At 53.6% G+C, this 14,113-nt stretch overlaps 2 protein-coding genes across 2 annotated transcripts; one reads left to right on the top strand and one right to left on the bottom strand.

Annotated features, from left to right (window-relative positions):
• Positions 1 to 6,942: 6,942 nt before the first annotated feature.
• Positions 6,943 to 10,617, bottom strand: ACET3X_005016 (uncharacterized protein; the record flags this gene model as incomplete). Its single annotated transcript, XM_069451175.1, has 4 exons — positions 6,943 to 7,854; positions 7,910 to 8,199; positions 8,595 to 10,054; positions 10,127 to 10,617. The coding sequence occupies 4 exons, from the start codon at positions 10,615 to 10,617 to the stop codon at positions 6,943 to 6,945; spliced, it is 3,153 nt and encodes a 1,050-aa protein (XP_069307060.1).
• Positions 10,618 to 12,169: 1,552 nt separating this feature from the next.
• ACET3X_005017 (uncharacterized protein) lies at positions 12,170 to 14,053 on the top strand (the record flags this gene model as incomplete). The annotated part of the gene is made up of 4 exons (XM_069451176.1): positions 12,170 to 12,360; positions 12,415 to 12,740; positions 12,895 to 13,703; positions 13,757 to 14,053. The coding sequence occupies 4 exons, from the start codon at positions 12,170 to 12,172 to the stop codon at positions 14,051 to 14,053; spliced, it is 1,623 nt and encodes a 540-aa protein (XP_069307061.1).
• Positions 14,054 to 14,113: the final 60 nt, after the last annotated feature.

The raw sequence follows: 14,113 nt of genomic DNA on the forward strand, positions 1-14,113 counted from the left end.
TTTGGTAGTATGGTATAGCTTTTGACCATTCAAGTACATGTTCAGCCTTCGTATCGGCACAGCCTTACAATCATCGAGTGACCAAAGCTTCACAAAAAAGGAGCCAGTGGAACACGGACGACGTTGAACCGCCTCGTCACGAACCCGAAAGCGTCACCTGCCAGGGCTCAGGACATGAATCCGCGATTCCCGGTTGTTAGCGATCTCGAGGCTACGAACGTCAATCCTCCGGTAGTTCTTCCGACGGGAAGGAACACTGTCAGCACACGTGCGGGAGGAGGTGCTTGCATGCGGCACCAAGCCCACCGTGGATATTTTAAGCGATTGACATGTGTCCCATGGGTCAATCGATGTACCGGCTTGCCGCTTCAAGATGAAGAATCAAGGGCAACCCATGTGCTTGATTACCACAGCCATGGCCCGGACACCCTTCTCGATCTCGAAGATTACGAAACCATGGCCAAGAGACAAGCACTGTCACTCGTGCTTCTTGGAATGGACATGATTGACGGTCGGAACGAGGCGGTTAGGTCTGGGAAAGCCGGTTTTGACATGACATGGTCGTACGCGCCAGTGCGGCTGTGTAGCTTCCACGGGACCCGTAGGCAGGGAAGGGAGGGTATGGCAATCCCGGCCTGTCGTGATTACAACACGAGCTCGGAATGTACCGACACGTAAATGAAGATCATGAAGCCGTTTAAGCAGGGAATGCGAAATCCGGATGATTGGTTCGTCGAGGACAAGTGAGACCTAGTACGCCTAGCATTGTACACGCGTTCAAGTTACCGGCAGTAGAGTTCAGAAAATACATGCATTAAAACTCAAATAGCGAAACATGATAGGTGTCCACATAACTACACCAGTGTTAGTTACATGGACAGGTCGAAAACGTCCAAGTCGCGAAACACACGTCATGCCACATCCCACGCGACTTTCCCACATGCAACATGGTACCGACTCATGTCCATTGGGCTGCAACAGGGCTTTCATTACCACCTGGGCACCAATCACACGATTCGCGTTCAGAGTGTCTCAAGCGATATCTCTGGGGTCGGCCCGTCTAACGTCGGAGCGTTTCGCTAGCTGCTGTTCGCAAAAGTTTCCTCCGAGTGATCACTGACAGCCGGCGGGGACGGGGGGGTGGACCATGTCGCGGTTCTGGCGCTGGAGGCGTGATGGGACCCTGGGGATCAGGGACGGGTCAGCCTCGTGGAAGAGGCTTGGTTTTCGAGAAGATGTCGATTGCGCGTTCCTGTCTTGGAGAAACTGTCCAACGGCGACGGAAGGCTTGGCACAACGCGATTGATGGACCGTGAACCCAAGGGGAGGGTAAGCGTGGACTCGTGATTTTATTGTCATAGTGTTCACCATCATACGGTGGCCTCTGCACCATCCCCTGGTGAAGAGAGCATTGCGCGATTAGTCGTGCGTTGCAGTCGCGTACAACCTTAGCATTGCTGAGGTCTGAGGCAAAGTTTGGTACAGCGCACGCACTGCGTCTGAGACTGGTTGTTTGAGCATGAGCACTGTTGAGATTTGGTGCCATTCCACCTGGCCCAGCTGCCCAATGCCGTCGACGACGTCCTGACGCTCGACGGGATGGCCCAAGGTTCTTCAAAAACTTTATTCCTCTACTCCTCTTGTAGCAAGTGGCGAATATACCAACTCTGGCATGGCCCTCCCATGCAACGGTATATTCCACCTCCTACTCTCTCTTTCTGTCCATGCTTCCCATTTTTGTCGGCCCGAATCTTACCGCGCTATGTTTCGCGCTCCGCTGACAACCCAGACGGAGAGACCGAGGGGTCAGGAACCGATCGCCAGGCTCCTCGAAATGGGGCTTCTTTCCCCTCTCTGGGCGCTTGGAAGGAGTGAGGGTCTCGGCTTACGGGTTAGTCATGGACGACGGCAGTCGTTCACCTAGCCAAGTTGCAGGTGGTCACATCAACTCTATGCACGAGTCTGATGTGGAAGTTAGTGATGACTAATACTGGCACTGGGCTTTATTGGCGGATAGCGACGCCGGCTGACTCGTATCCGTCTGGTACATGCGGCATATGTTTCCCAAGCGGTGATGGTCTGCCATCCCCGGATGCTCACATTCGCTAACAGCTAGCTAGCTGCACAAATCATTCTTGTGTAATCATCTCGGGACATCAATGAACCACTGACATGCACATGTAAGCTGCAACGCGGCATGCACTTTCTATTCCGCTGATGCACGCAACACGGGAACGGATGCTCATTTCGCATACCATTCTGCGCAGCGACATCGGCACGGATCCCTATTTCGCAGCCGCGCTCCCATTGGTGCGGAGCCCAGCTTGACTCGCTGGCCCTACTTACTCCCTGGGCAGAAAAAGCCTAAGCAGAAAAGGCCTTCTTAGGTACGTAGTAGGTATAGTCCTTGCACCACACTACCAAATTGTTTTTGGTGGCACCGCTGCACGCCATTTCGTCTTGCAGCTCACAGCGCACACGGCTTGAATTTCGGGATGTCGTGGCTGGCGTGCACATGCACATGCGCATGCGCACCGTTGCACCAGGCTTGCGCGCCGTCGCTGCGCAAGGCTGCAAACGTCCATTGTTGCACTTCACAGCTCTTGTCATCCTTGCCTCGACGCCTCGACGGCTCGCGGTATCGATCGTGACGACGCTTTTGCTTTTCAGCTTTGCATCGTCAAGAACGCCTGGCCCAATCACGACAGGCACGGCAGAATCGATCTTCGCTTGTCCAAGGTGCGTGCGTGCAACCGCGCATTGCGATCGCAGCAATCCAAGTGGGAAGAGGGATCGAAACCAATACACCTCGCGATCTTCGTATATCGCAGCCAATGACACCAGCCATGAACGAGTCCTTCCGTGCCGTCGCCACGCCCATGTCCAAAAACATCAAATATGTGAAGTGGTCGCGGTTCCACCCCGACGCGATGAATCTGTTGCAATCGGTGTGCCACAAGCGCATGTCTGTTCCGAGCATCCGGCTGTGCGGATCGCCTTCTGCCGTTCAGGGTCTCATCGATCTTCGCCAGTGAAGTCTCCAAATCCTCCACCTTCCTAGACGCATGCGCTGAGCCGGATCTTGCCCAAGCGAAGGAGGTGCGGAAGCGTTTTTGTTTTTGGGCGACTGATCGGTGTGTGGTTCCATGGCATGCTCAGGACCGTGATTTTTCAACTGGCTCCCATAAGGTAAGAGCAGCATATGGCTTGACGCGGCCTAATGTGTTCTGAATGCTCGCATATCCAAAGTACAGAGCGACCTCACTTGAGCAAAACTTCCATGTTGCTCGGAATAGGAGTACCGCTGCACGGAGATCGTACCTGAAAGACACTAGACCATCTTGCTCTACCTTGAGTAAAACGCGCCTGTCAAAATTGGTGTATTCTACATGATTGTTCAGGATTGAATATCAGTCAGGCCATCAGCAAATCCAGTCTGAATATCTAGTATGCAAAGTAGTCTTGCTTTGCTGTTGAGGACTAACATGAAGCAGAGCACCGGGTTCCTCGATGTCGAGTACACATCCGTCCACAGACAAGTGCATGGATCCATATTCCATCCTGCGCTCCTGCGCTCCTGCACCAGCCTCCAATTCCTATTGTACGGACCAACCAATCCAGGTACACCACGCAGGACCTTGCATGCATCGTAATCAGACTGATATCACTGCTTATGGTGCCAAATTTTTTTTTTTTCCACGAAGCATGTTGTTATTGTGTTTCCTACATTCCATCAACGTCGTTCTCCGAACATACATTCTACGCCTGGTCCAGACATTGGTAGTTCAAGATTTCACCTATTCTTCTTCCCGCTGCTGCTCTATTCGTTACTTTCGATTCCCATCTCCTAACCGATACGCGTCCGCGTCCGCGCCCGCGCATATAAGAATGGTACCCGCCAAGACTCGTCACACAGACGTGATATCGACGTGGCCGAACTTGGCGCTGGTGTGAAAATGGTTAACTGGGCCACAAAACTTAGGAAGCATACACACGATACACGTATCGATCCAGTGAAAACTCAGTACCTTGCTGCTTTCCGCTGCTTCGCCGAGCTACGATCAGTTCGGCAACCACATTCGTTCGCGATATAGATACAATTTGCCACGTACCTCCTCCACAGCGTCCACAGCGGCCATGAGAAGGTTATCCAAGAGACCCGGCCTGTGATTCACCTTTACTTACCCTGGAGTATCTCTCTTTGCATCCGAAACTACATTGAGAATGTTGCCTTGTTCAGTTCCTTTGAGCGAATTCTCGATCCTCTTTACTCTAAGACGGAAGCAGGAAATACTTCCAGCCGAGCTGTGGAGACGTCTTTCACACTTGTGCAGACACTAGTTCCGTTGCATGCCGATGTTGTCGTACCGTCGGCATGGCCTAGCGTCTGTGGGCCGTTGTTTCTGCATCTGCATATTTTCAATGCCGCTTAACAAACGAGCATAACGCAGGCGTCGCCGAGGATTTTCAATGCATGACTTGTATACACATCCAGATCTTACCTGGAAAGGTTAAGGCTTACTCCGGTCTGAAGGTTAAACGTAAAAACATTGTCTCGTCATCTACAAGCACTATGCGAAAAACTTGAAAGCATGCTGTAGACACATGATTTCACGCCTGTGGTAAAGACGTTATGAGATGGATTGCTGTAGAAAATAAGATATTTGACACAAGCAATCGAATGATAGGGTAACTGAAGCACTCACAACTACGTGTAAGATATACGAATATATGGAAGTTGTCGAATGAATAAGCGTGTATTCCCAGCGATATCTATCTAGTATCGAGTATTGACACTATGTACTTGAGATTGTAAGGACCGATTTTCAGCGAATCGATGGTCTCTTTGGCCTCTGTACATACCCCGGTTGTGTACTCAACATATCCTTGTCCACCAATACCCAGTCCTCCTTCACACAGTGCCTCGCCCCCAGCGCCAGACCTTGCCCCTGGACAAGTCGAACAAGCTTTGTTAGCTGTTGCAGTGGTCCTATCCCTACAGCCTCTACCGAACCTCCCCTCTCATACTTACCGATTACCTTGGCCGATATCGAGGCTTTGTTCATCTCCATCATACCGCTCCAGGCCTTGGTCTGGGTACACTCTTGAGTGTGTCACATGAGCTTTTCCCCGAGAGACGCCTTCGGTTTTGAAGGCACCGCCCCTTTCCACTCACCATCCAATTGCAGAGCTACGGGGAAGATCGTGGTTCGCACACTCTGATATGTCCGTACAGGGAATGATGCTGGCTGGACTCTCTGTAAAATGCTGTCAAAGACTTTTCCCACCACAAGGTGAATTTCACATGCGTAAACAGTCCCCTGGATTGATCGATTCTCCAGTCATGCGACCAACTTTGTTCCGCGACGAGAAGATGGATGAGGTATCTGACCACCCGTATATACCACCGCATAGGTATCACCCTTTGCAACTTCCCGCAGATCGTGATCTAGGGTCTTCCCATACCGAGTCGTCGTCGTCAGCAGCCACTTCTTAGGAAGTACTTCGCGCCCTCTCGATATGATCATACTCGCTGAACTAGTTCACAATCTGTGTGGCTGTCGCATCTCCGCATGTGGTCTCACTTCTTATACTTCTCCAGGAGCTAGTCGATGTCTACTAACCGTTCCTTTCCCTCACACTCAGGACCGGACGCTCTAGCCATACTAGCCTTGGCCATCTGCCGGAAGGTTGTTGCTCCTCATCCGATGTTTAGCTCGTTTTCGACTAGGCGTCTGTGATGTGAAGCCGCAGCTTTGCACATGGAAGAAAATTTCAATCGATAAATGTTTGGCAGAGGCAAGAGCAACCGTATGTCAAACAAAATCCCACACAGCCTATTGAACGAACACCAGTATCATGTTCGAGAAGTATGGATGCATTGACAACCAGGCTATTCATAACTGTTCGCGATATACCATGCATTTCCAGTGATGGTTTGGTTCAAGATGCATACTCTTTTGAACACTGTACATGACTATCTTGCTGGGAAGCGAAACATACCCACCCGTGCTGATGATGATGAATTATTCATCGGGCCAGACTAACCGTCGATACAAAGGAACGAGAGGTCCTCGAGAGTACTGTAGCATGTCTTACAAATGCTTTTGACTTTGACTTGTTACGCAGGCCAAACCGAGCTTGCCTCGATCGAGATCCGAGAGGTAGATATGCTACCGGAAGAGTGTCGGGGGGTTATCGTGAACCCTCAAAAGGTGATCGAAGCAAGCACCGAGCCTATCGGAAAGACAGTACAGCCACAAACAGACAAATTTTACCTCTGGATGACAAAAGGCTCGACGACAAAGGTCGTGTAGGCTAATTCTGTTGTACAATCCTGCAGGCGAGACGTGAAATCGAAAAACTGACAGTATTTCATGACAAGAAAGTGAACAAGAGTGAGCTGCTCAGTGGTGAAGCGAGTATGTGAAACCAAGGATAAACGCTTAATCTGAACATTGAGATGATTGATAGAACCCGGTTAGCCAGGGAGGGCTGGTGGATAGCGAGGATAACAATGAAACGCGTGTCTCGAAACCAAGGGCTTGAACCTTGGCTCCGAAAGCCACAGCAGCAAACTCAGGTCGGACAAATCTGTCCATGTTCCTTATATACAGCATCTCCTTGTAAATATAGGGGCGCTGTAGCAACTGAGAACAACGACGGTTGCACTCGGATTTCTTTGTCTATTCATAACGCATGCCTTGAGGCCAGTAGGGTTCTCTTCACGATAATTTGCCCGCAAGATACGTAATGCCATTCCAGACATACAATGTTTCCCGAAAGTCGTACGTATCGTGTCTCACTTGAAAACCTGGCGCACGTTGGTAATAACCCGCCCGTGTGACCTGGTGTCCGCCTGGTGTCTGGATTGTGTGTGTGTGTAGAGGGAATTGCTGCACACGTAGATATAGCGGGGGAGCGTCTTGGTACGTCCTGCTACTAGTAGGCGTTTTGAGGCACTTGATAACCGCCCATCTGGGGTTGCTGGGCCTGGGCCTGTGCTTGCATCTGCGCCATGTCCTGCTGCCTCTGCGGCAGGTCATTGAACCAGGGATGCTGAAGGGCGTTGGCGGCAGATATGCGCATCTCTGGCCGCAGCTGAAGCATGCAGTTGAGGAGGCTGAGACCGACCTGGTCGACTTGTGGCAGTATAAGGCGTAGGTCCTGGGTGTGGTATACGGGAAAGTTGTTCTTGTACTCGGGCAGCTGCGAGATGCCCGGCCATGATCGCTCAGAGGGTGTGCCCATAAGCCGGAAGATCTTCTGAACTTGGTCCTCGTTGGTGGTTCCTGGGAAGAGCGGCCGTCCAGTGTACATCTCGGCCATGATGCAGCCTGCTGACCAGATGTCGATGCTTGTGTTGTACGTCCGGCTGCCGAGCAGGACGTCAGGGGCGCGGTACCACAGGGTTACGACTTCGTTGGAGAAGGTGTTTACAGGGATACCAAAGGCGCGCGCGAGACCAAAGTCGGCCAACTTGAGCTGGCCGCGGTTGTTGATGAGGAGATTCTGGGGCTTGAGATCGCGGTGGAGGACGCGGGCCTCGTGGCAGAAGGCGATGCCTTTGAGCAGCTGGTACATGAAGGACTTGATGGTGGCAGGATCCAGAGCGCCGCGGTCACCGCGCGAGTCCATGTAGCGCTTGAGATCCTTGTCCATGAACTCGAAGACCAGCATGAGCTTGTTCTCGGTGTGTATGACATCGTGCAGCAGGACAATGTTTTCGTGGCGCAGCTCCTTCATAAGCGAGATTTCACGGATGGCCGTCGAGGGCGTGCCTTCCTCCGAGTCGAGATGTATCTCCTTGAGGGCGACGAGCTCGCCCGTCTGGCGGTTGCGGCCCTTGAAGACCTGGGCAGGGTGGGTTAGCATGCAATGCGCGCAGTGGCGCCATGGGTGTCCTTACCGTAGCATAGGTGCCCTCGCCGAGCTTCTCGAGCTGCTGGAAGGAGCTGGGGTGTCTTCGGTTGTCCATGGTGGGCACGAGGGGCGCCGTGTGGCCGTCGCCGAGGTTGCGGACGCTGATGGACGAGTCGGTGCGCTGCGGGGCGACAAGAGTGCCGGCGTGGACTGGCTTGAGACTGCCCGGGGGCGCTCGCGAGGTAAACTTGGGGTCCCAGAGGATGGCCGAGGCGGTCGTGAGCTGGCGGGCAATGCGCAGAGGTGAGGGCGGGCGCGACGTGTCGGGGGCTGGGGCTGGTGACGCCGTTTTGGTGGTGTGTGTGTGTGTTTGGGGGAGAGAGACAGAGAGATGGCAGTGAGCAGGGGCCAGTGCAGTCGCGAATGGCAGCAAAGGTGGGATGGATCTTCGTCGGCGGCGGCGCTTGTGTCCAACTTCAACGTTGCCCGAGTCGATGAGTGGCATGTGGGTGGATTTTGGCGGGGCGCCACAGCAGCAGCCGCCTGACCTTCACCACGCTAGCTGCTATTCCTAGAGGCAGTAACCCACAATGCTGCTCTGGGCCATGCCCATTGGATGCTACGGCAAATGACTGAGAACAGCAATGCAAACCAACACCACACCACAGTACATGGGACATGCTACAACAGGCTTGATTCATCTATCCATGGATACTACGCCTCAACCATACTCCTTACCCACCCAGGCACTCCCGGCCTCTGCTCCCAGCCCGCTTTCCAGCTCTCCCTCCACCCCTCCTTGCTAGCAGGCATGGCAAACACCGCTGTGACAAACCACGCAGTCTCCCCCTTCTTAATGTCCTTTTGCACAATAGGCAGCACCGTCCTGCTCTCCACAAGATTGCTGTTCGCGTCAGCCAGCATCACACTACCCTGTCGCTGGCTCTGGTAGATGTCCACGATGCCGACTGCGCCTGTACGGGGCGAAGCGGCAAAAGCCGACGTATCGTCTGAGGCGCCGCCCTCAGGCACCGATGTGTCCAATGTACGCAGTGTACCGTTCCATTCAGTGACGAGGCGACCGTCAGACTCGCGTGCACCGTACACGGCCCATGCGCCTTCTGCGCTCTTGACATCTCGACCCGACGTTACACGGTGGATGCGCAGATGCCAGTTTGGTGTATCTTCAGCTGGTGGCACCAGATACGACGTTATCTCCACATCACTCCATGGCTTCATGCTTGACACCAACACAGGCACTCCATCGCGATCCTCAATCTGCGAATCGCCATTCAGCGCCCGCCGCATCTTCCACAGCTCGCCCCCATCGTCGGAGAAGGCGAGTTGCGACTCTGGCACGAATTGTTCGAGTTCCTGGTAGCCCGTCGAAACAGAGTAGGCAAAGGCCGCGCTGTAGGCAAACTTACCGTACTTGGCGTTGCTGTTCTTGATCGCGTAGTGGCAGGACTGGCCGCTCGAGAGGAGGAAGCTGTGGCCGCCGGACCGGCAAACAATTTGACGCGGATGAGGGAGGGAGCGTACAACGCGCGTGTTGGCAAAAGGATGTGGCTCTTCTTTGGCAGACCAGAAGGGATGTGACTCCGGAACGGCAAGACAGGCAAACGCGAGCATACACCAGTACGGACTCTGGGGCGAATTATAGTTCTCTGCCAGGTAGTAGTTGGGGTATGAATAGCCGACTGTGAGCATGCCGTTGGACTGGAAGATGTCGTGTTGCGTCGTCCACCAGCGTAGGTTGCGCATCCAGATTCCTTTGACTACGCCCCAGGAGAGGGGTTCGGGAAGCTCGAGGTCGGCGTAGGCGACGGCACCCCAAAAGGCTACCATGGCCCATCGATACGTCAATGAGCGACCAAAGGTGATGGCGCGGCCTTCAGGGTCAAAGTAATGGACAAAGTCAAGGGCGTACATACGTGCGCGCTTCTTGTACTCTTCAGCTTGCTCCGGGTCAATGTCTGCGGCGAGCTTCGAGTAGAGCAGCTGCAGGTATTGGATCGCAAAGGAGCCCGAGTAGTAGTCCATCTGGCGATATGTGTCAGGTCCATCGTTGGACCAGCCATCACCGCGATAGTACGTGTTCAGCTGCTTGATGTCCTTCTCTAGCTGCTCCTTTGACCACTTCGCCCCGTTCCTCTCGAGTCCCAGGTTGGCGAAGACGCGGAACCAGAGCCTAGCAAAATCTTAATATCACACCGCAAGACACAACATGATAGGGACTTGGAGAAACGAATGCTCAGCGTACCAGTTTGTATCCGGCATCTTCTTATCGTTCATGCTTCCTAACCATGTCTCCACATTCTTCTTCTGCTTGTCCGTCAATGGATCCCAAAACTGTTTGTTCGCCACAGCAAGCGTGAATCCAATTGGACACGCCTCTACCATCCTCTGATCCGTATCCTCCATGTACCCCCAAAACTCTGGGCTCTCAGGATCCGTGCCAGCGATGAGGCCCTGGACAAACTTGTCGGTTGCTGGATACTTGCTGCCACCAGCCAGCAGCGGTGCGAGACCCCATAGTGGGCGTGCGAAGCCCTCAACCTGAGCACCTGTCTCATCAAAGCGTGTACCTGTGCTGCCTACCTTGATCAAAGCATTGTCTGGCGAGAAGCCAGGAAGGAGGGGATCCAGCAGTGAAGCCACGGCGGCAACAACATCGTCACGCGTCTTGAGCGGATTCGTGGAGAAAGGGTGCAGGTCGAAAGCCCGATTGGCGTTTGCTGTCGTGGCTGTCATGCTTCCGATTTGCCGTGCTCTAGTGTAGTTGCTTCTGCAAGTGGCTGACCACAATACGATGCGTCTCTATCTGGCTGGACCGACTGACGGTGAATATGCAATGCAAACTTCCGTGTCCGCTATCTCCGCTGCGCGGACGATTCTGTCCAGTCTTGCTTGGCGATGAGTTTGTCCAGAAACAATCTTGACGTGAGCTGGTGCTGATGGATTGGTATTGGTGGTGTTAAGCGCAGCCGAAATGCCCAGGAGCCCAGAACTCCAAGACGGAAGCAACCTGTACAAGCTGCGGATTAGGGCGCGATGAGGCGAAAAAGGCTTGATTCCGGTATTGATTTTCGCCGCAGTCGTTTACACGAGACGAACGTCTTTTCCTCTTTGAAATTGACAGTTTTGAGCCTCTTGTTGCGTGGGGCTGGTGTGTCTTAAGTGGTGGCTGCAGGTGTTGAGTTTGGTCGCGACTTCGACCGAGGCTCGCGACACCAAACCCCGAAGCTGGTCTTTTGCCTGAAAAGCTACAAAGTAATTCATCACCCCACGATTATCATTGACCAGCTCGTGGACGTCCATTTTGCCTACATGAACCGTATCCTCTCCACATCATCCACAATCCTTTGCAATCGACCCATCACGCGTCGGCGCGACCGTGGGGCATCCATGACCCCGACCCTCTCGCAGGTCTAATACGCGGATAAATGGCCACAACAACCGTAGCGTCTGCCATCAGCGGGGGTCAGCATTCCACCAAGCCGGACACGGAATGGCTGGCCGTTTGCTCGATTCTCCCCCAACACTCGAGAGTGGAGACACCCCAGACTGGCCTACCGACCTGGGGGACATGGCTCTTGGCAAGCCTTATTTCATTCAAGTTGCGACGCCACGCTTCCTCGCAAGTGGACGGAAAAAGGCGCGGACTTGGCGGTTCCAAGACGGCCTTTCACTGACTCCACAAATCCTACCACGACATTTCCGCCCAGCCAAGACAATATCATCACCATGCCCTTTGTGACAACGTGCGGCCCTGGTTCTGCATCGACCCCATTGGCCGGGGCCACGAGGGCTCGTCCATCTGACGATCTAACGACCTGGTCTGGGGAAGTCGGTTGGCTCTAGCGGCAGCAGTGAGAGCTGTCTGTGGAGGATTCGAGTCTGGGGTCCAGTCTGGGGGATCATGATGGCTTGAGGCAAGATGGCAAAGACCGCGGCGTTGGACCACGCAAGTTACCCCGTCTTGAGCAAGGAGCTAGTGCTGCGAGGATAGCGGGATAGCGCATGGGCCGCAGTACCATCCTGTTTATATAGATGAGGCATGCACATCCCACTGGTGTTTTGGACATCAATCTGCGGAGACACCTCTCTCTTCACTCATTCCCTTCGAGCTCCATCTGGTGCCGCACACCAGCGTCTGGTCCAGGGTCAGTTTGAGGTTTAGCAGTCGCCCATCGACGAGGTATGTATATTCTGTCCTGTGTTTCACAACGTCATGCATGCTGACGATAAGAAAGATCCATATAGCCACCCGATACGGTAGAAACACTGCCAACTACCCGCCGTCATGTCGACTCCTTCCGCCGGTGCGAAGTTCATTCGCATGATTGTCAAGAACGACTCCATCAAGACTGATCCTCATGAGATTTACGGATGGCGTGCCTTTGCCATGGCTGGTTCAGCCTGCTTTGGTGGCATGTTGTTTGGATTCGATATCGGAACTATTGGTGGTGTGCTTGAGCTCAAGGAGTTCCAAGAGTAGGTGTTCCTTCTGCATTTGTTTGGCTTCCACGGCGCTCACATGGCATGCAGCAAATACAACATTACCAACCTTGACAAGGTCGGCAAGGCCAATTTGAACGCCAATATCGCTTCAACTCTTCAAGCCGGATGTTTCGCCGGTTGCTTCGTCGCCTCGTGGTTTGCCGATCGCTGGGGTCGTAAGATGGCACTCCAGGTCGCTGGTCTCGTGACCATTGTCGGCTGCATCATTCAAGCCGTTGCCATGGGTGCCCTCGAGGCCATGTACGTCGGTCGCTTTATTGCTGGTCTCGGTGTCGGTGGTGCTTCCATGGTTGTCCCTCTTTACATTTCAGAGAACGCTCCTCGTGGTATTCGTGGTGGTCTCACCGGTCTTTGTAAGTGCTCCGCCCCCAACCCGCCTCCAACCACGACCACAACTCCAACGAACTGCATATTGAATATACACTAACTCTATATCTTTAATCAAGACCAGCTGTTCATTGCGACCGGGACATGTGAGTATCATCTCCGTACGAACCGTTTATGAAGCAAATATACTGACAGAGATAGGTCTTGCGTTTTGGGTCAATTATGGGTCACTCATGCACCTCTCCGGCAGTGCGCAAGTCTACATCGTTCCTCTTGCCCTTCAAGCTCTTCCCGCTGTTCTCCTTGTCGGCTGCATGGCCTTGAACAAGGAGTCGCCCCGTTTCCTCGCCAAGCAAGACAAGTGGGAGGAGGCTACTCGCGTCCTTGCCCGCATGCGAAACCTGCCATCGTCTCACGCCTACGTCCAGGACGAGATCAAGGACATTGCCGACCAGCTTGAGCACGAGCGTATGCTCGTTGCTGGTGCCACCATCAAGGATCTTCTCAAGGAGATGTTCACCATCCCTGGTAACCGGAAGCGCGCCCTCATCTCCATCGGACTCATGATCTGCCAACAGATGACCGGAACAAACGCTATCAACTACTACGCACCCCAGATCTTCGCCGCTCTTGGTCTCAAGGGCAACTCGGTCAAACTCTTCGCCACGGGTATCTACGGCATCGTCAAGATGGTCGGATGCTTTTGCTTCTTGATCTTCGCCGCCGATTCTCTTGGTCGTCGTCGTTCGCTCCTCTGGACCTCGATCGCACAGGGAATGGCCATGTTCTACATTGGTATCTACATGCGTGTTGACCCGCCCGTCGTGGGAGAGCCCGTACCAGGTGCCGGATACTTTGCACTTGTCTGTGTGTTCCTCTTCGCCCTCTTCTTCCAATTCGGATGGGGACCAGTGTGCTGGATCTACGTGTCTGAGATTCCCGCCGCACGTCTCCGATCCCTCAACGTTGCCATTGCCGCTGCTACCCAGGTATGTTCTGACTATACGGAACGCACGCGAGATGTGTACTGACTTTCTATTAGTGGCTCTTCAACTTTGTCGTCGCTCGCGCTACTCCCAACATGATGGCTACTATGGGTCAGGGTGGTTACGGAACCTTCTTCACCTACGGTTCATTCTGCTTCGCCATGTTCATCTTTGTCTGGTTCCTCATTCCCGAGACCAAGGGTCTGTCGCTCGAGAAGATGGACGACCTCTTCGGTATCACTGAGCTTGTCAAGAACATTGAGGCTGACCGTGAGAACCACGCCCATGGCGCCGAGCTCGACATGGACGGCAAGAACGCCACCGTTGTCCGTGAGGAGAAGGTCGGTCACTAGACGACTGTATTCGAGATTTGTTGCTGCCAGTCTGTTTCTGGTCGAGGTTAGGCTGTCGCT

Source organism: Alternaria dauci, chromosome 4 (genome assembly GCF_042100115.1).
Source record: "Alternaria dauci strain A2016 chromosome 4, whole genome shotgun sequence".
Classification (NCBI taxonomy): Eukaryota; Fungi; Ascomycota; class Dothideomycetes; order Pleosporales; family Pleosporaceae; genus Alternaria; species Alternaria dauci.